The 24,313-nt window shown below is 51.0% G+C and overlaps 7 protein-coding genes across 7 annotated transcripts; 4 read left to right on the top strand and 3 right to left on the bottom strand.

Moving 5' to 3' along the window:
• The first annotated feature begins 1,046 nt into the window (after positions 1-1,046).
• On the top strand, positions 1,047-3,080 carry COCSADRAFT_301069 (uncharacterized protein). Its single transcript, XM_007699914.1, has 3 exons — positions 1,047-1,586; positions 1,638-1,724; positions 1,788-3,080. Exons 1-3 carry the CDS (start codon positions 1,151-1,153, stop codon positions 2,981-2,983), a joined length of 1,719 nt encoding a protein of 572 aa, XP_007698104.1. The 5' UTR covers positions 1,047-1,150; the 3' UTR covers positions 2,984-3,080.
• A 416-nt stretch (positions 3,081-3,496) lies between these two features.
• On the bottom strand, positions 3,497-4,236 carry COCSADRAFT_301082 (uncharacterized protein). Its single transcript, XM_007699913.1, has one exon. The coding sequence runs from the start codon at positions 3,941-3,943 to the stop codon at positions 3,515-3,517; it is 429 nt and encodes a 142-aa protein (XP_007698103.1). The 5' UTR covers positions 3,944-4,236; the 3' UTR covers positions 3,497-3,514.
• An 8,134-nt stretch (positions 4,237-12,370) lies between these two features.
• COCSADRAFT_85270 (uncharacterized protein) lies at positions 12,371-16,077 on the top strand (the record flags this gene model as incomplete). The annotated part of the gene is made up of 3 exons (XM_007699912.1): positions 12,371-13,232; positions 13,291-15,324; positions 15,374-16,077. 3 exons carry the CDS (start codon positions 12,371-12,373, stop codon positions 16,075-16,077), a joined length of 3,600 nt encoding a protein of 1,199 aa, XP_007698102.1.
• A 136-nt stretch (positions 16,078-16,213) lies between these two features.
• Positions 16,214-17,814, bottom strand: COCSADRAFT_301011 (uncharacterized protein). The gene has a single exon (XM_007699911.1). The coding sequence runs from the start codon at positions 17,373-17,375 to the stop codon at positions 16,350-16,352; it is 1,026 nt and encodes a 341-aa protein (XP_007698101.1). The 5' UTR covers positions 17,376-17,814; the 3' UTR covers positions 16,214-16,349.
• A 204-nt stretch (positions 17,815-18,018) lies between these two features.
• Positions 18,019-19,032, bottom strand: COCSADRAFT_138580 (glycoside hydrolase family 61 protein). The gene is made up of 3 exons (XM_007699910.1): positions 18,911-19,032; positions 18,526-18,861; positions 18,019-18,470 (listed from the first exon to the last, which is right to left on the bottom strand). Exons 1-3 carry the CDS (start codon positions 18,972-18,974, stop codon positions 18,202-18,204), a joined length of 669 nt encoding a protein of 222 aa, XP_007698100.1. The 5' UTR covers positions 18,975-19,032; the 3' UTR covers positions 18,019-18,201.
• Positions 19,033-20,443: 1,411 nt separating this feature from the next.
• COCSADRAFT_35183 (uncharacterized protein) lies at positions 20,444-22,875 on the top strand. Its single transcript, XM_007699411.1, has 2 exons — positions 20,444-20,905; positions 20,968-22,875. The coding sequence occupies exons 1-2, from the start codon at positions 20,654-20,656 to the stop codon at positions 22,780-22,782; spliced, it is 2,067 nt and encodes a 688-aa protein (XP_007697601.1). The 5' UTR covers positions 20,444-20,653; the 3' UTR covers positions 22,783-22,875.
• Positions 22,876-23,119: 244 nt separating this feature from the next.
• Positions 23,120-24,127, top strand: COCSADRAFT_24758 (uncharacterized protein; the record flags this gene model as incomplete). Its single annotated transcript, XM_007699263.1, has 2 exons — positions 23,120-23,174; positions 23,229-24,127. 2 exons carry the CDS (start codon positions 23,120-23,122, stop codon positions 24,125-24,127), a joined length of 954 nt encoding a protein of 317 aa, XP_007697453.1.
• Between the last annotated feature and the right edge of the window lie 186 nt (positions 24,128-24,313).

Raw genomic sequence — 24,313 nt, 5'->3', positions numbered from 1 at the left:
GGGTCACCAGCTTCGACGCTGGGAAGCTTGTGCAGCCAACGAGGAGGGCGAGGTGGCTAGCAGACAAGCGATGAGATGAAGCCGCTCCAAAGCGATTCATGCACCATTCGATACACAGACTAGCAACATCACGTTTCAATGCTTCATCAGGTTTTGCAAAAACTCCAGACAATGTAGCGTTCGCGCCAGCGGGATGGACGGGCAAGTCAGCTGCGGCTTTCCAATACAATTGCCAGCTGTGCTCAACACTGTCCTTTGCCTGCCCGGTGCTGGACTGCGAGCATCGGTCGAGTCTCTGCTTTAAGTTGATAGCGGCCCAGGGTCATGGATACAGCGGGACTGGTGGATTACTTCTGGGATTATCCTCCATTAACCATTTTGGAAGCGACTTGGTCCTGCTGCTGCGACGCTACTTTAACACACACTATATCCTCTCGCCTGCCTACCCTGCCTTGCTGCGTTGCGTTGCTGCGTTGCCAGGCTCGAGCTGTCCGGCCCTGCACTCTAATACCTAGTCGACATATCCCACCCGTTCGAGCACACACCATCGCCACGCCTTTTATCGCACCTCCGCACCCTCCCGCGACTCATCTCTTACTTCGGCCCTTCCAACCATCAAAATCGACATTGACATCGAAACATCTCCCAGTGAACTGGCTTTGCCCCCCATCCCTGCCTGTCCTGGCCTGTGTTCAGCTCAGCCGTTCATCTCGGAACGACGCTCTTTTACCGTTAGTTCCTCCCCAACCTTATTGGATGTTCCGCGGCGCCCACGACTCGCTAAAGACGCATTCCCCCCGCTCTCACGCAACCTACCGTGCGATCGCTCGAGGCATCAGAAGCGGACCGCTTGGACCCTCCTACGACACGCTGCCCATCTTCCGCTCCAGCAGTTGCCGCACCGTTCCACAACTACCCTGTGCTTTTGCGAGCCAGCATTGACCGGCGGTAACACAAGATAACTCCTGGTGGCTGCTTTCCTGCATTGCGCCGTGCCGCATCCACACGCACGCACTTCCCCCTCCCCCAGCCTGCCAGCCAGCCAGCGTCTCTTACTTTGCGTAACCATCCACGCGTAGAAACAACCACACTTCCAATGCATGCTTCCTCCTACCAGTAGTCTCCCAAACGTCTCCGACTCTTGGACCGAATGATCTCAACCAATTCCTTCGGCCCTTCGCCGCCAGGCGCGCACACCCGGATGAGCACGAGCTCATCGCCACAGCCCTCCATGTCTTCCGCTAGCGACTCCCCATTTACCACTCCCAGTTACGATTCAAACGTATTCACCATCCCAGATACAACATCAGAAGAGAGGTCAGACGTACGAACAGGATCCCTTGAGGTAGTGCCAAAAGTGGAAGAGACGGAACTGCAACTGGCCGATGTCAAGGAAGAGCCATCTCCGGAAGACGCACCCATCTCCCCAACGGAACCAGTCCGGATAAGACGAGCCCGTGGTCGACCAAGGATACACCCTCCTCGCTCACCAACGACCCTTGCCAAGCAAGCCAAAGCTCGATCAAAGACTGGCTGCACGACATGCCGGAAGCGAAAGAAGAAGTGTGACGAGACCAAGCCATTCTGTACTCGCACTCCAACCCCATCCCTACCAGATGTATGCTAACAATGATTAGGCTTGTCATGTCAAAAGAACAACATTCATTGCGAAGGCTACAAGCCTGTCGAGATTTGGAAGAGCGGCAAGGAGCGCGCCGCAGAAGGTTTGTAGTTCCATCTCACCCCCTTTGCTTTTTTAGGAGTGGGCCAGGCTAACACTGCAACAGCCCGGAAGCGAAGTCAAGATGTCAAGTTTGAGCTGCCGCCTCTGATGGAGGGCGTTGAGAACGATCTCGATCGCAATCTCCTCCAGCATTTTGTCAGCAGGGCCAGCGCTGTACTCACCTTGCACGGCGACAAGTCGACAAACCCTTTTACCAAGATCTTGCTGCCCATGGCCCTCCAGCACGAAGGCTTGATGCACTCAGTACTATGTCTATCGGCCTCTCACATGTACTCTGTCAACCCATTGCAGGAGTACGAAGACAGGCAGGCTTTCCATCGAGGCAAAGCTCTGCAGCTTCTCAAGCACGATCTCGAACGGCAAAAGGCCGGCGAAGGCGGGGTCATGGTCTATGAAGACTCTAATGTGGCACAGATCCTTCTTCACCTACTACATTCGATATGCGACGGCAACACATCGGGCGAATACCGGATGCACATGATTGCTGCAAAGCAGATTGCGATGAACCAGAAGTCCTCCAACCCAGAATTCCAGACGCTCTTCGACGAGTTCTTCTACTACCACTGGATCGCTAGCCAGATCACATCCCTTGACGGCGCCGAGGTACCGATGATGGATGACTTCAACCTGCCCTTCAAGATCAGCCCGGAAACAGCGGGGCTCATCGGCGTATCGGACGGTCTGTTTGGCTTCATCTCCAAGATTAGCAACCTGCGACGGAAGATTCGTGCCCGTATCGATGAGAAGCTTGAGCCCATTATGGACTATGAAGCTCTGCTCTCAGCACATGCCATCGACACTGGTCTGCGTGGATGGGTGTGCCCCCATACACCGGGATCCCCTCGCTACACAATCTCCATGCTGTATCGCCAAGCGACATGGGTGTATCTATATCGCACAACCAAAGATTCGAAGCCTCACCCCTTTATCAAGAGCGCTGTCGATGACGGTATCCGATACATTAACGAACTACCCGCAGAGGGTTGGGTTCAAAGCAATGTTCTCCTACCCCTCTTTTTGATTGGGTGTGCAGCGTTTGAGGAAGAGCAGCGTCTCGAGATCAACCGAGCTTTCGCCGGACTGATTGCATGTACTGGGCTAGGCAACATTGGATTCGCAAAAGAGGTTGTTGATCAAGTTTGGGAACTCATGAGCTCTGATGATCCAGAGGTACAGAAAGAGAGCTGGGACTGGGAGCGTCTGATCAACGCCCGTGGATGGGATTTCCTGGCGACTTGATGTGGAATAGGAGTCGCTGGGACACTTCGCACATGCTTCAGCCAGCCACAAACTGCCTGAGGGAATCGCGATACGCTTGGCGCGTCATTTCCGACTACTTCTCCTGGATGAGGCCTTCTCGCTGTTTTCACAGTGTGGGTCAGGATGATGTAGCCGACGCTGAAGACAGGGTCTGTTGCGGCGCACGGCTCTCATGGCCACGAGAAAGCTGCACCGTGACGCAACGCCTCGGCAGCATATTCGGCTCTCAGGGTTTCTTATTCAAACGGGGATTGTAAGGGCGTCAAAAAGGAGTCATGAATTGCTTGGTGGACCGATTGCGTGGTTCTTCGACGGCTTTAACGAGGGTCGGACCGGCAGCGATGGGCTACATGTACGAGCCTCACAACCAGGTTGCATTAGGAGTGGGTCTGTTTTTTTCTCCCCTTTCACACACATACGGCGGTACTGCGTTAGGGTAACGGGGAAAACGGCTTTGTTTTGGTTCAGCGCCTGATTTGTGTTCTATTTTTTATTTCTATCTCGCTTTTTCTACCATGAGCATCGCTTGTTTTGCTTGGCTGCCGTTTGGCTGCAGGATCCTTGCGCATCACAACACTTTGCTTTGGACAGCGTCCATGTAAGGTCGGATGCATGGATGCATACCAACACGCACGCACGCACGTACACATACATACACACACTTACACACACGTGCCCGCACACACCTACACACATATTCAAACACGCACATACACATTCACACACACACCCAAAGCGTTGCGTCGACGAGGCAAACTCGTACACATGGCATTGCAGCACTTGTTGAATTAGGACCGACTGTAGTTTGCAGGCATTCTGTTTTTTTCGTTCGTTGCGATGACGACACGTATGTATGCATAGGAGGGCAAGGTACATACAGCGCGGCACAGCAACACGCATCCGATGTCTCCACTCTTTGCTTGCTAGAATCTGTAACATAGACTTGGGAGGGAACCCATAGCAGAGCAAGCGATTGACTGATCTACCTCGGTGATTGAAGTGAGGGACAAGTGCGCATTGCTAAGACGCAGCTGGTCGCTGGGCTGGCTGGCATGCTTGCTGTCAGGCTGGCTGGTTGGCATGCTTTGGATGCATGCTAACACACACACATGGCTGGCTGCAGGCTCTCACGACCGAACCATGCCACAACACCCCGACCTGTCCACCTTGAAGCGGGAACATGGTTCTTTCTTCCTCCAATCCGTGCATGCACCCGCAACCCAACACTCTGGCGGGCATCCTTCGCGCGTTTCGTCGGAACGACGATATTTGGATGCATGGGGAGACGAGTGGGAATCAGGCCGAGTCAGTAAACCTTGAGGTCTGCAGCCACAGACATCTCAAAGCGCGCTGGTGCATTTAACCGGCCGAAGAGAGCGGGAGCGTTCCCAGCGACCGCTCCAGAACCCAAAGGTTGGAACAGTAATCTGCTCCTGTCTCGCTCGCGTACAGTATTACCAGCCTGATACTGGTACGCAGACCTGAGCCACGAGACGAGGAACACGAATGCCGACAGGCAGATCGGCTCAAGGTACCAGGGTCAATCTCCGGCAATGCGTGGGGGGAGTGCGCCACTCGGTCTGACGTCCAGTCACAGTAATTGGGTGTGGGCCGGCCTGAGAGGCGCTTACTGGAGGCCTACTGCTACGGTTGCGCTCTTGTCCACTCCCCAGGCGCCTCGAGTACCGCCGCTTCACCTTCCTAGCGGGCAAGGATGACGGCATGCCCAATACCAGCAACACGAAGGATTATAATCAGCATACAGGCATTAATCGGCCCTTTTGGCCTTTGATGACCCCAGATTGCATCTGACTGGCCACGTCCCCGCCTCTTCACCCTTCCCCCCCCCACGCTTGTCAGGCAGGGTTTGTGTCGTATACTCTATACCATGCGATTGTCGGACATCATGTCACTTGAGTCAAGGAAGCGACCATTTTCCATTGTCGTGCGTACCTGGCACTATGTATGAAAATGGAGTTTTTTTGCAGGAACCCGATCACAAGCATCCTTCGTATTATGTGCAACATTGCAGCCATAAGGTACATGTGCGCAACGGTTCACGGGGGACATGGTACAAGGGTCATGGATGTCGTTCGCCCGAAAGCAAGCCTTAGTAAGGGCCTGCCACAACACCCCGGAGCAGCCGTTGATTTATTGTTCCTTTCGCAGCTTGGTACATGTTGCAATGCATGCACATCAAGCTGAGCCGTTGTTGCTCTTCCAATCTCGTCTTCAATCTCCGCGAGCCCGGGAGCCTATTCCGGGAAGAGCAGTGTATATACATACACTATCATCAGGGCGATAACAACATCAAGGCAAGCAATCGCCATCTGTCGCCATCGGAAGGGGGCCTCAATCTCTCCCTCCACAAGCCGACCAGATCGCCCCATTATCCGTTACCTCGCATTCGCAGTCGGCAAATCAAGGGCTCTCTTCTCCACGACCCGTTCACAGCAGACCCACTCGTCACGCCAACTTGGGACTGACACGGGCAAGACCCGTTGATACTTCTCAATAAAGTATCCCGCCGCACGTGCAATTCCCCTTCACCCGGGTCTGGACACTTCAACCCGCCCATGGCACGCATGTTATCATTATCAAAATGACAAGACTGATTATCGTGCACGCACACTTGAAAGCATTCAGGCGATCCTCCGAACCCCTTGTCCAGAAAATTATGTTACCATTTTTTACCTTTATTTTGGTTCGCCGCATAACCGTTTACTAAGCGCACGGTGCCTGCATGTCGTCGACCGATCATTCTTTTTTTCCTTCGCCCCGTTATGCATAGACCACCTTTGTCATGGGCAATTAAGAGCAGGAATGGAAAGAAAAGACAAAAGAATTCTCCGTCGTACAAGGTACATGACCAGAATGGTGGGATGCCGTTCCCAGACTCTGGGGAATGAGACCGTCATCAATTGTGCATTGTCTCTGCCTGAGAGATCCGAGGCAACGAGAAGAGATAGGGCTTGGTTTTTACGCCCGTCACATGCGTCAGACATGCGGCCCGCACGTGGTCATTGGGCGCCTTACACCGTTTTGCTTTGGAGTTTGGGTTCGCTTACACCGATGTAAGCTGCTGTGTACGTATGTGTGTATGTGTGTGTGTGTGGCTAAACTCGCAGGCACACCAAGGAGTATGCCGACGCAAGCCATCTGAAGTAATTCGTCAAGGAGACCGGTGTGATTTGTGAGAATTACGGGAATAGGGAAAACGTGACTGATTTTCCATGCGAACCAGATGTTCTGGGATAGAGGTAGTCATACGTGAGGCGTTGTCGTTTCGCCTCCGAGTGATGCACCTGCAGCTGACACAGGGAAACAGGGTTTTTTGTATCAGCTTTCACATGGCTACGCGTGGCTTTGGGGATGATGGTGGATGGCCAACCTGAATGACAGGCCGGGGGAGGGGGCCGCTGGCCCAGCCCTGTTCTTTGTCTTGCTTTGATATTATCAGACCATAGCTGAGTATGAGGATGAGAAAAGTGTGATGGAGGAGTGGTCGTCGTCGTGGTTCGATCGGAAATTGCCGCCGCCTTGTGACATTGCGCTCATAATCATCTATCAGCCGAAGTCGAAATAAAAACAGCCATTGATATCGTTATTGCAAAAACTCGGTATTGCGCAAGGTAAGACACTCTCCGGGGTTGATGACGATCATATCATGCATGCTAGTGAGCCGCAATAAGTAGAAGGGGATATTCCCCCAAGGCTGACGACCGATCACCATAGCGGTTTGCGGATACAGATGTTAGTGCTGGGTACGTATAGCGGTAGTGGAGGGTGACGGGAGGTCCCAATAGGCTGGGCACAGTCTCCGCCTGCCTTGCAACTATCATCGCTCAATATTGCCCAGCCTCAAGCATAACCAAAAAACTTGTTGCCTACGAGTAATTTTTGTGTGTGTGTGGGTGCTTAAAACACATTTGTATACATGGAAAAGAGTCATATACTCCGCGGAGTTGGAGTTAAGATGCAGATGGACATGAGATGAGATGGAGGGAATGGAAGACTTCGGCAATCGTTACCATCGCGATTAGTGCAATGCACCTGACGCATAATCCACCCAGCCAGCCACACCATCGCGCAGTGTAACATTAATTAAAGCGCACGATGGACTATCTCCCGCTTTTTATCCTCGGTGACCCTTTTTTTCCTGACTCTGTATTGCTGTATAACACTGCACGATGATGCAAAACCCGCATACACAAAAAAAGTTCCAAGACACCGCCAAAAAAGTGAGGCGACAAGCTGAAAAAAACTGGATCTTCATACATACATAGCAACAAAAAAACCGGAGGTAGCTACGTACACAGTATACAAAGTACAAGATAAACCGGGTCCCCCCATCGGCCCTTTTTCTTTTTTCTTAACCAAGGAAATGGCAAATGGCCCTCCCGCTTCTCTCTCCCCCGCTTTCCTCCGTTGTTCTACCGCCCGTATTCCTACACAACCCACCAACAAATCTGTATGCAAGCCACACACATAACACGCAGCTGCAGTGTACCAACCAACAAACCAACCCTACATATACGTCTCATATGTACGTACCCTCCTCCGCCGATCCCCCAAAACGGGCCTGCAACCTCCGACGACGTTCGAAATCGCACACATACTATGCATACATACATATATAGATTATTGTAACTCGACAAGGACTAGTCATATCCACCTTAGTAGTTCAAAAAAGCACAACGGGAAAGAGGGAAAAAAAAGACAAACTGGAGGTAGCCTCCCCTTCCCATGAAGTTACTTACCCTTTCCTTCCCCATCCCTTCCCTGCCGCCGCCGCCGCCCCCGATCCCCGATCCAATCGGACGTATATGATCCCAGACGGGAAGATCAGCGCTACTCACTACTTCGCATAGCAAAGCATGAGTCGGTGGTTTTGCCTGGGGCTGCCGGCCGCCGCCGCTGCGCACGGCAAATAGACGGCGAATGCAAAGCAAAAGCCAAGCAGTCAGTCATGTAAGTGCAAGCGAAACGGATTCGACAGAAGAGCGCTGTTACATGTAGAGTAAGTCCATGTAGCATGCTTGCTCAATCCGCGGTGTTGCATACACACATGCTTATACGTAAATAAAAGTTTTACCACTGCATGCGTGCGCACATGTGCACGCGTGTGTGGTGGGTGTACTAGTAGCAACAATCATGACTGGACGGGAGCGGGTTGGGCTTTTGCCTGCCCTGTAGCAATAACAAGGGTGGGTATGTGTGTGGCGACGATGGCAGTCTTTTCCGTCTGTTCCGTGCCGGACCAACGCGCTGCGAGTGTTATCGCAGGATAAGTGGGGAGGAGGGTTTTGCATGGTACTGGGGTAGTGTGGGTTCGATTTTGAAGGGGGATCGAGAGAGGGCGGGTCCGGATGGCCCCGTTTGCTAACCCCCCCGCCGCTGTTATCACCGGAGCGGTGGTGCTGGTGCTGGCGGTGGGTGGGAGAGAGGTGGATGGGAATTGAGAGAGGTGATACTTAGAGCATGGTACATAGAACTGTATCTGGAGGTGAGGGTTTAGTTTGAGCTCTCTTTTTTCTTTTTTTTCAACATGTGAGTTTGCCTCAGCGGTTACGTGATCCTGGCATATTATCGTTGGGTGTGCATTTTGTTGCTTGGGTAACAATGTGCTCTTGGTGGAGTGGTATGACGGAAATGTGGGTTGTTTAGGCAAAAGCGACTCGAGAGAGCTGCAGGTCGCTGAATTCGTTCGTTTTTTGTCTGCATATTACTATATTTCTCGTCATGTTTTTTGATCATGCGTGAACGGATGGCTAGGATTATTGATAGATAGCGTACCAGATGTCATAAGTGAACTCTTGTCAGTGATACTTTCACATATGCATAGCACAGCATCTAGAGCCGACAGACACAGTCGGAAGGCTGGAAATCTTGTTTGATGCTAGTTTTATCATGGACCAGAATCAGAGAAATGAAGCTATTTATTCGTTCTCATCCTCTCATTCTCCTGACATGTAAACACACGTATCTTACCTATCCTCACTTACACTCCGCTTACCTACACATCAGAGACTCTAGAGACCCAACTGTGTACTTATGAATACTACAACAATAATTGATAAGACAATTTTTAAAATAGCAGTACAAATGGATCAACTTCGAAGCACTGCAGAGATATGAGAGATATACAGGATTCAAATGTGTGTAAGCGATGAGTGATGTCTGACTGTGTCTCGACTGCTTTTCTCTTTTCTCTTACTTCTTAGAGTACGGAGTTGAGATTTGTTACTTCGAAAGTGCACCTTTGAGATGTTAGATGTTGCAAAGAGATGATGTGTGATATATTCCACCTCATGGGTTTCGTGAGGTATCAAGATAAGGGTTACGATGAGGCTACGGCGTTTTTGAAATGTGAATTGAGAACGGTGTTGATGGATTTAGTTTCATCGGTAAACAAGTATGAGTTTTGATGTGATGCAATGCTTAGTTGAGAAAAATGCAAGTGTTACGTTTAAGATTGATGTGGACGAAGAGTGCGTGGTAGGACTTAGACATTAGAAGGCATTCTCGAGACGAACGCGAAGGAAGAGATAGCACATTCCATTTCAATCAAGAGAACATACCAAGAAGCTACAACATCGCTGTTTTATTCTTCTTCTTCGTCTTCTTCCGCAGCGCTATAGTGCGGGTACTTCTACAGGACTACGTGATTGCCCAGAGCTCAAGGATATTCACCATATGTGTACCAGGCGCTACCAACCTTTTCACATAATCATTCACCGGCTCTGTATTTCTTAAGCAATAATACTAACACAAGTTCATTAACTCTCTGTAACTCCACTAAACACATCACAAAAATAATACTTATCACGCGTTCAATCGGAAAGTATCTCGGGAGAGATAAATGCTTTACTAACCACTTGCAACAACTAGTCTCAAGAGGCTTGGAATTCAAGAATTCGATAGTATGATCACTAATCACTCTTCGTATTAAATTGCGCACTTTTTCCGTACTATCGTGCACTAAATACGTACTAACAGTAATTACCAAGACTCAAGGAGCTAAGAGTAGTTTGTTTACTTGGCAAGGTCGACAGTGGTGTCATGACCCAGGGACTGAGGAGCTGTAACAAGAAACTGTACGTCAACAGAGATTATCGTCCTAGAAATTGTGATGGGCATACATTTTTGGGCAAACATGGAGTTGCAAAACTCGTTTATCGGGTATGGACTTAGAAGTGTGTCAGTATGAGGGTAGTGCATAGTGACAAGACCTGAAATGCATGAAGTAGGCGGTATACTTTGCCAATTACCGATTTTAAAAGCACATTATAACCGTCAAGTCTGCAAATTTGTTCAGCCACTGTGATTATGGAGTAGGTGTCATTGGTGCTGTAGAGTGTGGCAGTGGTGCCGCTTGTGCATATTGAGGTGACTGATGAGTATTTGATGAGGTGGAGGTATTTATCTATGATGTGCATACCTTGCTATGATTGTTGCCAGCAAAATTGTCTGTCGGTATAACAATTAATTCGGTTGGACATGTTTAATAGGAAAGATGGTATGAAAGAGCTCGTAGACTGGAAATATCAACATTGAGGGCAGAGAAACGCCGTATCAATTTTTTTCTGGGCCATGCTGTTTTCCAATATAGTTTCGCAAACACGGCTCGTCAGGTACGTGCTGCACTTTGCGTTAAGCCACGTCTTGCATCATCAGCATAATGCCGATGATTAGTATGGTGTTTACGGTATACGGTTCAGTTCTCAGATCACATCTCACTTACCTTGACCGTGCATATCATGTTGACAGATAGATGTACCTACATCGAACAAGGTTCTCTACGTTATATTTCTTAATGTGTATAGTGATGATTATCGCACAAGTTACCCTATAGGAATAGTTAAGATTTGAACATGGGCAGTCTGAGATCAGCCCCACAGGTTAAGGTTCACAGCTAAATGCTTGTTACATCTAAGCGTGCCGACTACAACCTTAATTCCCCGGGGAGGCCGACCAGACGGCTGTACTTTCTTCATTGGGAGCTGTGGCCCCTGAAGTTAAGTATTGACCGTTGAAGACCTTGCTCAACGGGCGGACGTTGCCAAGGATTGGAAATGACTTCGCTAAAGAGACGACCATTCTCATGCCTTGTGCTAGAAAAATACAAAAGATTCCTCAGATCCTTCTCCTTCATGTCGCGAATTCTTCCAGTATCACATTGGGTATGTTTCCCACTGGCTCATTGATGCTGTCACTTGGAACATCTAGAACCCATCGCCAAGCAGCGTGGAAAGTCGGTCAGTCGTATGCGTAACTAGATGCAGCCACTTCCCCACGCGGGAGAGCCTAGACGGAATGGCCAAAACAAGACGGTCTCCGATTATCTGAGTTATCGGGTCGACTTTGTCACTCACCGGCTGAGACCCACTGCTTTGCCCGCCCACCTTTGATATCTACAGAAACAGATCTGGAATAGCAGCAAAGACTTCCAGATATTCCTCATTGTTTAGCGATACTAGGACGACCTGCGTTCGGATATAGGATTTCCAGAGCGTATAGAGAACCAAAAGGCCCGAAGAAGCATATTGCGCAAAGGCGGGCTACCCGTATTCGGCAGGTTGGTGGGGTCGTACTCATGAACTATTCAGAAGGTAGACAAATCATGTTTCAGGCCTCGGTCTTGACGAGGCCGTGAGATTTTGGATACTACAGAGAATCGCAATGTTATTGAACAATGCCCGTATACGCGGGCGCCAATGACTTTTTCCTAACTATCTAGCGGCGCGATGGGTGTCATTCGCTATCTGGGGGTGCATGTTCGGAGCAGCAGCATCCGCCTGGGTAGTAAGTCAAGCCAAGCAGTGTCTCCACCTCGGTTGGCAACCGAGGCGGCTCGCATGAAGGACGGTCTTGTCCCATGAAAAGAGGCAACGCGTGCCGACGTGCACGTTGCGACAATTATTTACGATCGTGCCTCTCCTTCGACCGTTTTCAACGGCTCGACTATGAGTTTTTAGCTGCAGACCCTGAAGGATGGAGTCGCCAGACAGAATCGAGCCCGACACACCGTCAGCTCAACCGCCCAGTCGGATAGAGACCGACCAAAACTTACCCACACCTGCAGCGCCGTCTGACGACCGAGACTCCACCAATGCATCTCACCACGATGACCATGGCATTTCACTGCGCGAAGTCGGCCCTGTATCTGTGCAACTTGAACATCTTACAATTTCAGTCGACGAGTCGCCAAATGCTGTTACACACCTCTTCTCCAAAAAGAAACCACTGGGCGACCAAAGCCATGTCAAGACTATCCTGGACGATATCTCGGCAGACATGCCGTCTGGCAGCCTTACTGCCATTATAGGAGGGAGTGGCAGCGGAAAGACATCACTGTTGAATTCTATGAGTGGGCGGTTAGCCATGGGAAGCAGACTGGCGACTTCGGGCCGTACGCTGTTCAATGGCAGTGAAGATGTGTCGCAGATCAAAAGCGCATATGTTATTCAGCAAGACATACTCCTTCCAACTCTGACGGTCCGAGAAACACTCATGTATGCCGCGCAGTTGCGCCTGCCATCGTCTGTTACCCAAGCCGAACGGAAGCGGCTCGTCGAGGAGGTCATCCTCGAGCTGAGCTTGAAAGAAGCAGCTGATACGAGGATCGGCAACCATGCACACAAGGGCTGCTCAGGCGGAGAGAAGAGAAGGACGAGCATTGGTGTGCAACTCCTGTCGAATCCCTCGTTGTTGTGGCTAGACGAGCCTACTACTGGATTGGATTCAACGAGCGCTTTCCAGGTCATCAAAACCCTGCAGACGCTAGCAAGAAAAGGGAGGACTATAATCGTTACTATTCACCAGCCACGTTCCGAGATATGGGACCTGTTCGACAACGTCATTCTTTTATCGAGAGGAAAACCTGCATATGCTGGTAGTGCAAAGGAATGCCTACCGTACTTTGCAAAGCTGGGCCATGAAATGCCACCATTCACTAATCCAGCAGAGTATCTGATTGATGTGGTCAGTATTGACAACCGCAGCGCAGAAGCTGAACTTGCGGCCCAGGAACGGGTCGGTCGTGTGATAGAGGCATGGAGAGTACATTGTAATAGTAACTCTAATGAGAAGGACGGAGCTGGCGCATTGAGTGCGTCTGTCACAAAATCCTCGATGAAGGACAAACGGGACAATCGCACATCACTCATCCAACAAACTCGTGTACTTACCGCAAGGACGTGGACTGTGACCATTCGTGACCCCATGGGTGAGTAGCATCCCAAATAACAAGTACATCAGAACATCACTGACAAGAATGTCTTCAGGTATGTTTGGCAGTTTAGTTGAAGCCATTGGCATGGCCATAATCACAGGCTGGATTTTCCTGCAGCTCGACGGCTCCTTGACGGGTATACGATCTCGTCAAGGAGCGCTCTACAACGCAGCTGCGCTTCAAGGATATCTCATTCTGCTCTACGAGACATATCGACTTACTACCGACATCCAGCTATTCGACGAAGAAGCTCGACAAGGCGTTGTCAGCATCCCAGCATTTCTCATCTCCAGAAGATTGGCCAGGATCTTTATCGAGGACATTCCCGTCCCTCTCATCTTCTCCCTAATCTACTACTTTTTTTGCGGATTCCGCACCGACGGAGGCCAGTTCCTTACCTTTTTTGGTATAATATTGCTACACCAGTACATCGCCGTATGTTTCGCCATGACTTGCGTTGCGGTCTCGAGGAACTTTGCTGGTGCAAGTCTGGTCGCCAATCTAGCATACACTCTGCAGTCCATGGCATGTGGTTACTTCATCCAGTCAAATACCATCCCCATCTACGTACGCTGGACCAAATGGATTGCGTACGTCTTTTACGCTTTTGGGGCTCTATGCGCCAATGAGTTTAGCGGCCATTTCTACGATTGTCCACTCGAGGGCGGACGATCGAATCCTGATTGCAAAGAGTACGACGGCGATTTCATCATGGATTCGCTTGGCTTTCCAAACAATTGGGTCTGGAGGCCCATACTTGCGCTTCTTGGTTTCGCAATTGCCTTTTACGTTGGTGCGGGTTTGTTGCTTAAGTTCTGGAACGCTGAAATTGCTATGGCGCGCGCAAGACCGACCAACACGGACGCTTCTGCTGGCAAAGAGAAGATGAATGCACGACCGCCCGAGAATGTAAGGACTATTGATATCAGATTAGAAAACTACGGACTGGACGTCGAGAAGCGTTCTCTGCGGAAAAAATCCACAAAGACTATTCTAAACCCAATCACAGCAGACTTCCGGCCCGGTTCGCTCAACGTGATCATGGGACCATCAGGCTCCGGAAAGACGTCGCTGCTAAATAGCATGGCCATGCGACTCAAGGATAATACGTCAACGCGATACAAGCAGTATGGAACCATGACCTACAACGGGCTAATACCTGCACGGGAAGTCGTCAACTCAATTTGCTCCTTTGTTACACAGGATGACGACGCACTTCTTGCTTCGCTTACTGTACGCGAGACTCTGCGTTATGCAGCTGGGTTGCGTTTACCAAAATGGATGTCTAAGGAGCAGAAGATACAAAAGGCCGAAGAGATTCTCCTAAAGATGGGTCTCAAGGACTGCGCTGACAACCTCATTGGTAACGATCTCGTCAAGGGTGTCAGTGGTGGTGAGAAGCGTCGAGTTACGATTGCTGTGCAGATTCTCACGGAGCCACGGGTGCTTTTGCTTGATGAGCCCTTATCTGGACTCGATGCTTTCACGGCTCTCTCCATTATGGACGTCCTCCGCGGATTAGCACAAGAAGGCCGCACGCTCATAGTGACGATTCATCAACCACGCAGCGACCTGTTCAGTCACTTTGGAAATGTTCTTCTCTTAGCTCGCGGTGGACATCCAATCTACACAGGGCACTCAACCGACATGTTACCTCACTTTGCAGGCTTAGGCTATGAATGTCCAGAGCACGTCAATCCCGCTGATTTCGCGCTCGACCTGATAACAGTCGACCTCCAGCACGAAGCGCGTGAGGCCGCCAGTAGGAAGAAAGTGCGCAAGCTCATCCAGTCATGGAATCCTGATGCCTTTCCCCTTGCTCGTACTGGCTCGATTACAACACCTGCGGAACTGGGAAGCATGGCACGAGAGCCTTCGTCATTCTTTTCAGCGTACTCAATCTTGATCCGACGGTCAACGAAGAATATGTTTCGCCAGCCAGACATTATCATCGCGCGAATCATGCAAATTTTCGGTCTGGGTATCGTGCTTGCGCTCTATTTCTCTCCGCTTAAGACCAATTACTACTATGTGCAAAACAGACTTGGATTCCTGGTCGAAATCGCGCCACTCTACTTCGTCGGCAGTAAGTGCCTCTCTACGCAATAACCTTGAGCTGTGCTAATGCCATGCAGTGCTGAACAATATTGCCGTCTATCCAACTGAGAGAGACGTGTTCTATCGAGACTACGATGACCGTGTCTACGGCGTGGAAGCATTTTTCCTTACATACATCACCACCACGACGCCCTTTGAAATCATCGGCTGCCTTATGTTCTCGGTCCTCGCCGTGTTCGCCGTCGGTCTAGAACGCAATGCTGAAACATACTTCATCATAACCTTCAACGCGTTTTGTATTACCAGCTGCGGAGAGAGTCTGGGCATTGCATTCAACACATTGTTTACGCATACTGGATTCTCGGTCAACTGCATGTCTGTTTTCCTCAGCGTTGCACAAGTCATGGGAGGCGTTCTTTCGCTCGACATCCCTGACTTCCTGCAAGCCTGGAACCACCTCTCGCCTGTAAAGTGGGCTGTCGGCAACATGGCACCGTTTACTCTGCGCGGCCTGCAGTTTACTTGTGAAGATTGGCAGCGCGTCAACGGACAGTGTCCTATTCAGACCGGAGAACAAGTACTTGACTTGTACAGGCTGAACAAGAACCCGAAGATGAACCTCATGGCGCTAGGTATCTGCGCAATCGTGTATCGCTTCCTTGCATATGTTGTGCTGAAGATGGTCAAGGAAAGGTGGATAGGCAAACTGTGGAGGAAGATGGGCGGCGGTAAGAAGAAGTATACAGCTGAGATTACGCGTGAGGTAAACACACCAGCATAAAGTGGCATATGTCCGAGAAGAAGATTGTAAATATTCAAGCTATTCCAATTGCATCTACCTTGGTACAGCTGACCAAAACGAAAGTAAATTTCCAAGCTTTCAATATGAATTTATAATAATGTAACCCCAGCCCTCAGGTAACCATAATATACACAAAGATACTATCCGCGTACAAGCAAAAAGAGATGACACCACAGTAAACCCCAATCGCCTCGAACATAAACAAGAACCCACGCTAAACACCCCTACCCTGCACGTGTGTAATACCGTGATTAGACCCTATGACCCCACAGATGCAGCGAATTTCCTCCAACCCTATTCCTCGTATTATCCCAGCCGGCATCCTTCAGCGTCAGCACCTTGGACACAGCATCATTATACCTAAACGTCTGGCCTTTTTCCCACAGCCCATTCCCCAGCTCAATGCACTCAGTAATAGCCGTGCCCTCGAGCTCCTCCTCGGGAACCCCATCATGACAAATCTGAATGAGGCGATTTAGCCCAGTCGTACTAGCCGCCGCCAGCTGCTCAATCCCAAACGACGCACCAGGCGACAACCACGGACAAACGTTGCCCGTGATGCGCATGAAAATCGTATGCTCGGCGGACTCAACGAGCATGACTCCCGGAGGAATCCCACCGGCAATCTGTGATACATCTGCCTGTGCGGGCTGCGCGTGATGCCCGTTATTTCCATCGTGGAAGAGCGGCGCGGGACGATGATGCTGTGTCGCAGCTCCCCCAGCACCCATTACGTTCATCAGCGGAGGTACTACTACTGCGACGCCTGCAGCAGGAACGTTTCCAAACGCCAACCCGGCGGCGGTGGGATTCCAAAGAGGCGCGGGCGCGGCAAAAGGTTGCAGCACGCCTGCCATGGCGCTGGGTGGCGGGGGCGGAAAAGCTACGCCTGTGGCGTGCAGACCGAAACCTATGCCGTACTGAGCGTTGGGAAGGAAGTTGCCGGTTCGAATGGGGGCGAGGGGGCCGCCGCCTAGGAGGAAGGGATCCATGAGGCCCAGGGGATGAGGGAGGACGGGCGGAAACGCACCTATGCCTATGGGTAAGGGGGGCCCGTAGATGGGGTTATGGTGGTGTTGTTGCTCGACGACGACTTGGGCTGGTCCTGCCGCCACCGCTGGTGCGCTGGGAGCGGCTGCAGGTACAGGTGCAAGAGGGGCCTGGGGGATGGGACCCCCAAAGCCGTGAATCGGGGGTGGTGGGGGGTCGCGATTGATGTTGGGGTTGTTGCCGACGTTGACAGGCCAGGGGTGGCCTGGTGGAGGGCCAGCTGACATTGAACGATGAGACGGGACTAGGGGTCTAGTCGATAAGTCTGATGCTTAGAGTAACGTCTTGGTGAGACGGGCTAGAATGGTATTTGCCTATGCTGTGGTTTGGAAGCAGAGAATTATGCCTTCTGACCTGCTGAGTGCAAGGACAAAATGGAGAAAGTGAGGAAGGAGCATGGTGTCTTTTCTATTGATAAATATATGTCAGCGCTGAGTGTACGTTGGTGGTAGCTGCGATATGTGAAGATGGAGGTGACGATTTTTGCGAACACCCTGCAATTCACATGGCATCGTTATTTTTGAATGCGGATCGTCGATGGTAAGGGCTAGTAGTGTGTTGTATAAAAAAAGCATGTTTGGAAAACGAACACGTCCATGCGCTGGCACTGGGTGCCACCTATGAAGCAAACGGCCTTAGAACCGCTAGCATTTCTTAACTATAGTGTATGACATGGATGGTCGATGCGCAGGCTAGAGTAGCACTTTACAGTTTATGCGAGTAGCTCATGTGACCGTGTGTAACGCACGGTAAGGTTAGACTAAAAACCTGTCAGTAATGGAAACTATACATGCGGGCTAGAACGTTTGGCAAAAAATCACTCATAGAAAAGGATCATGCACTGTCATCCAGTCTGACTGAAAGAACAATATCGTGATAAGGGTTGAATTGAAGTAAGGGTATAGATGTATACACATCGAAATGGTATGCAACAGAGGTATATACAGTGAAGTGAAATCGAACTTCTAGTTCGAAACAAGACCAACTGGGAAAAAAAGTACCCGGGTCATCGTAGCGCTCGCTCAATGGCGTGTCGCGTGTCATTCAGCACACTTAGAAGGTGGCGACCTTAGGGCCGGGAACAACGTAGCTCTTGAAGTTGCTGTAGATGTTGGCAGTGTAGCCAGAGTCGGTGGACTTGACGTGTCCGGGGATCTTGGTGGTAGGAGAGGGGTTGCCGCTGCCGCCACCAGTGACCTTGATTTGTGCACAAGAGATGTAGAATTGTGGTGGGCTGCCGGGGTTGTGGATACCGAGCTGCTCGATACGGAGGAGGTACTCTCCAGCGGAGACCTGGGAGGGGATGGTGACGGAGTAGGTGGCTGTAATTATGTCAAAAAGGGGTTCCGAGAAGATGTAGATGCACATTTCACTTACTGCTCATGTCCCACACGGCCTGTCCACTGGAGAAGTTTGGACCAATTTCCTTGATCTTGAACCAGTCACCGGAACCATCTGAAGAGGCAGCAGAGCTGGCCTTGCTCATGTAGAAGGAAACTGGTCCTTGGTGGTAGACAGCCTGGTCGGCAGTGAAGCTGACGGTCGAGCCAGCAGCAACCGCCACAGTGGTGGTTCCACTGCCACTGTTTCCGTTGGTGTTGCAGCGGAGGTTCTTGTCTGACAGGTCGGTGACAGGGCTGTTGTTGGGGACAGGCCTGATGTTCTGGAACAGACCTCCCTTGGCGCCGTTGGCAGTCAGGGTCTGGAAGATGTCTTTGGGTCTATTAGCAGATGTCTCATCCTACACAGCAGTGTATCGTACAGTGAGCCTGGGCGACCTCAGTGAGAGCCGCGAGGGCTACAGTGGCAACGGCGAAGCACTTCATGATTAAAGTTGGAGAATGAGAGTTTGGTGGAGTAGGTAATGAATGGACTGAATGTGCTGATGATATTGGATGAGAATACAAGGCGAAGATGCACTGATCTTATATACAATTCTTCACCCACCAAAGGGCTTTGTATCCTATATTGCGCGATTCCGCACATTTCCAGGCCAGTACAACCTTCAGGCTTGATTGGGCCAACGGTGAAACTCGAAATGAAAGCGCGTCACAGGACTTCCACAATAGGCTTCTCCGTACTGGTAGCGAGGCCGGGACATGAGGCAAACTGTGGATACTCATTGCCGGTGGCGGTTAGCCGAGACGCCTTCAAGAGACGACCTGGTGACACAAGATCAGGGACACCGTGTGACCTCACAGAAAGCAATATTGCGAATATAGTACTTAGTAATCTATGATGAACAGCCTATGGACATGAACGTGTCAGAAGAGATAACTGAGCGAATAGGAATGGACAACCTTGTAAACAGTAGTGGGTCTGTGGAGTTGGCAAAACCGGATTGGCGCCCATGTGGAACTGAACAATGCCAAATGTTCAAGATATATTAATATGTGGGTTAATATGTTTAGATTGTCATGGATCCAGCTAAGGCGGACCTGTCGAACCGGTCGAAGGAAAAAGGAAACAACACCGTTTTCTGAATCGCCCAGCCTTGCGTTTGGAGTCGTGTGCATACTACGCCATCATGTGTAGTTGGTGGCAGAGTGTTTGAGAACGCATCCTGTGCACGGATGCCGAGTCAGTGACGGCTTGGTGTGTCCGGAGTTTTCATCATAGAACCTGACACCAGACGATGCAGAGAGGTATCGTAGAGTTACATCAGATATGAAGATAATCCAGGTGACTCCGCGCCGTTTTTGTTCTTTACAGAAATACTTCGAACTCCATGAAGGCATGCCGACTGTGATTGTCGTTTTGGCGATCGACCCGGTTCCAGTTTTTTTGGTGTTTCAGGGCACTGGTTGTGGACGTTCTAGAAATTAGGAAGGAAAATCGAGATCTGCAACGGCTGGACGCCTGTCGCACGCCACTGAGGGATACATACATAGTCGTGCATGCCCGCAGCGCGTTCAAAGGGACGGCTCTGAACACTGATGATTTCAGACAGTCCGCAACGCACAACACTGCCCAGTCGACATTCGGTGCATTTCAGTCGTACATACAAGATGTGGTCCGAGTCCTTGTCTTGGTTATTGGAAGCGTGACATCGAGGCTGCTAAAAGAGGAGTGTGGAAAACAACGAGTTATTCCTACCCACGAGAGGTATCTTTGGCAGACGCACTGTCGCAGACGGCACTGTGTTGTCGTAAGTAGAGGCTCAGAGTCGGTAGATACGGATAGCGATGGCACATGGCGAATGGTTGAGAGGCAATGTGATCCAATCCTCGGAAAGGACAGGCAGGAGCGGGGTAGAGAGTGCACGTGATTCGTCATTTCTCGCCTCGACATTCAGACGTCTACTACCAATGTGGCAAGTCCTCGCCACGGTCTGCAGAGCACAGATAGGGAACCCGCTTGCTTATCACCCAAAAACGGTGTGCTAGGTAAAAACGTATTTACCGCTCGCAGTAGCATAATTCCTTTCTCAAAACTTACCTCCATCCTTCAGCTCTGAAATCTTGGAAACTGAAATCGTGTTTGCGCTACGATATATTCAATCAATATGTCTGGAGAACACGCCACCACTACGGCGCCTTGGCACCCTCTTGCTCCGTTGACCGCAGCAGAACTTCAGAAGGCCGCGGGGATCATCAAGGCATCCTGGCCGGCGCATACGGACTTGCACTTTAAGGTCGTTACATTGGAAGAGCCGCCGAAGACCGAAGTTCTAAAGTACCTGGAGGCTGAGCACGCTGGCAAGCCATTACCGTCTATTCCGAGAAAGGCATTTGTCAACTACTACATCCGCAATACCGTATGTCGCGCATCGTCCGTGCTTTGCAGCATTAGGTATATGTGGCTAACTATTAATCAAAGAGTAAATTCCACGAGGCGATTATCGATTTGACATCGGGCCGGATCGAGCGCAGTCTTCTCCTAGGACCCTTCATTCATGCAAACGGAGATGGCGACGAGATCATTGCCATTGAAAAAGTTGCACTTGCAGACGAGAAAGTGCAAGCCGAAATTGCCAAGCTCGAACTCCCAGAAGGCACAGTGGTTATCAGCGATCCCTGGATATACGGTTCCGATGGCATTGGCGACGAAGACAGACTCTACCAATGCTTTCTCTATCTGAGGGACCCGACGAACTCGTCGGAGGCAGATTCAAATCACTATGCTATGCCGTTGCCGATTTCCCCCGTGGTTAGCACGGAGACGATGACGGTCATTCGCGTCGACTTGCTGCCTACCGGCGCAGACAACACTATCAAGCCGGTGGGCAAGTACAAAATACAACCACCCAATGAGTACATTCCGGAGGCGCAAAAGCTGCGAACGGATCTCAAGCCCCTGAATGTAATCCAGCCTGAAGGCGCTAGTTTTCAGGTTCAACAACAGGGAACATCGAGCGTCATCTCATGGCAGAAGTGGCAGTTCAGGGTCGGCTTCAACCAGCGTGAGGGTATGGTGCTGTATGATGTTCGATACGACAACCGTAGCCTCTTCTACAGGCTTAGTCTGAGTGACATGAACATTCCATATGCAGACCCCCGCCACCCATATCATAAAAAGAGCGCTTTCGACTTGGGCGATGCTGGCGCTGGCATCATGGCGAACAATCTGAAACTTGGTTGTGATTGCCTGGGCTCGATTTATTACCTGAGCTCTGTCTTGTCAGACGACAAGGGCGGTGTCATTGATATGCCGAATGTAGTATGCATCCACGAGCAAGATGCAGGAATTGGTTTCAAGCACACCAACTACCGCACCGGCCGCGCAGTCGTCGCTCGAAGCCGAGAGCTGGTACTCCAGAGCATCATTACCGTAAGCAATTACGAGTACATTCTTGCCTTCATCTTCAATCAGGCTGGAGAGATCAGTTACGAGATCAGAGCAACTGGTATTCTTAGCACACAGCCTATTGATGAGGGCGTCGAGGTACCATTCGGTACCGTTGTGCACCCTGGCGTGCTTGCGGTCCACCACCAGCATATCTTCTCATTGCGTGTCGACCCTATGATTGACGGTTACGATAACCGGTTGGTATACGACGAAGCCTTTCCTATGCCCCGATCAGACTTCAACCCCCACGGGACAGGTTACTACGTCCAGGAGACAGTTGTCGAGAAATCTGGCGGTTACGACATTGTCTACGAGAACAACCGCACCTTCAAGATCCAGAACCCGAATGTGCGAAACCCGGTCAATGGAAAGGCAGTTGCATACAAGATCCAGGCGCCTCCATTCCAGAAAATACTGTCGGATAAGGACAGCTTCAACTACAAGCGTGCCGAGTTTTCCGATCACAATATTTACGTCGTCAAGCACAAGGACGGTGAGCTGTACGCTGGCGGCACATACACCAACCAATCAAGAGGAGGAACTGGTGTGCGGTCGTGGGCAGAGAGGAATGACAACGTCAAGGATACCGACTTGGTGGTATATATTCAAGCGGGCATTAACCACGTACCCAGGATCGAAGACTTTCCTGTTATGCCGTGTGAAATTCTGAAGATTCACCTGAAGCCAGTCAACTTTTTCGACAAGAATCCGGCGCTGGATGTGCCACCAAGCGAGCAGGCGTTCAACAAGAGCAGCTTGTTGAGCGAGCAGCACCAGCAGCCGAGCGTGACTGCGACAGTGGGCAAGGACGGCCAATGCTGCGCACCACAGAGTGCGAAGTTATAGGATACTTAGGATATTAGATAGCAAAAGAGCCTCTTGTGAAAATTGGGCCAAGATTGTAAAAAGCACTGCCATATAAAATTTGATATTACTAGAAATGATGCAAGTTGCTTAGGCCGCGTGAATGTTGGCAAGGGTTGGTGAGAGGAGCAGTGCTGGATCGCGTGGCCGCGGTTCGACGCGCCAAGCCCCGAGCCTAGTTCCGTAGCTCGAAGGCCATGGGTGATCAAAGAAACGTCAACTATCTTTGTCCTCCAAGCATCTACACACCTACTCCGCGCCCACGTTTACGCACTCTCATACCCCGCATTCTATACCTGGTGACCGCATCCAAGGCATTATGGCGCCCAACGACAAGGCGGGTCGAGTGGTTTTCATAGGAAATATTCCATATGGTATGGGACACTGCGGTTTCAACGCGCAGGCGCGCTGCTAACATGGTCAACTAGGTGGAACTGAAGAACTTATTGTTGAAACCCTCGGTCGCGTCGGACAAGTTAACAACTTTCGGCTGGTATATGACAAGGAAACGGGACGACCCAAGGGCTTCGGCTTCGCAGAGTTCGCCGACGCGGACGCAGCAGCTTCGGCGGTGCGCAACCTCAATGACTACGATCTGATGGGGCGCAAACTGAGGGTCGACTGGTCCAATGAAAGTGGCTCTGGCGATAACGCGCCCTCGAGCCGCGACCCGAACACGCAGGCACCCATGGGCATGAACGGCCAGCCAGCTGCAGTACCTCCCCCAGTGCAGCCATCGAGCACACTGGGCCCTCTGCCGCCAGGTGTTGAGTTACCACCCAATCTCACATGCCCAGACGCTATTTCGCGCACGCTATCTACACTTCCCCCGGACCAGCTGCTCGACATTCTCTCACAAATGAAGGGGCTTGTTATGACGGACCCAGCCAAGGCGACGGAGCTACTGCGACAGGCACCGCAGCTAGCGTATGCCATTTTCCAGTCGCTCCTGCTCCTGCAGCTAGTTGATCCGCAGATTCTCACGTCGCTCGTGGAGACATCGGCGGCTCCCGCCCCAGTGGCGCAGGCGCCGCCTGTTCAGCCAGTGCAGCAAGCTCCACCACAAGTAGCGCGACCGCCTGTGAACTATGGTGGATATCAGGCCCAGGTTGCGCCCACACCTCCACAACCCCAAGCGCCTGCTCCGCAGCCCTACGCGCAAGCTCCACAGCCAGCTCCGCAGGCACAACCAGCGGCCCTGGACCAGCAAGCGTTGTATGCGCAGGTCATGGCTCTGACACCGCAGCAGATTGACCAGCTGACGCCTGAGTACCGTGCGCAGATTATGCAGATACGGCAGATGCTCATGGCAGGAGGACGTCCGTAGGTAGGGTGTTTTGAAAGAAGCAAGAGATGAGACTTTGTGTTGGTTAAAGGGGCCGCGGACTTTGCGAGCGGACAACCAGAGGATGTATAATGCATAAATACATACATGGACACCAGTACGGGCAAGCAGAAAGAAGGTCAAAGCCCCCCCAGATGTGGCTTGGAGGGCTTTGTGGAGGCAGACTAC

The sequence above is a fragment of the Bipolaris sorokiniana genome, assembly GCF_000338995.1.
Source record: "Bipolaris sorokiniana ND90Pr unplaced genomic scaffold COCSAscaffold_4, whole genome shotgun sequence".
NCBI lineage: Eukaryota > Fungi > Ascomycota > Dothideomycetes > Pleosporales > Pleosporaceae > Bipolaris > Bipolaris sorokiniana.
Note: the sequence above shows the minus strand (reverse complement) of the source record. Positions and strands in the feature narration are given on the sequence as shown.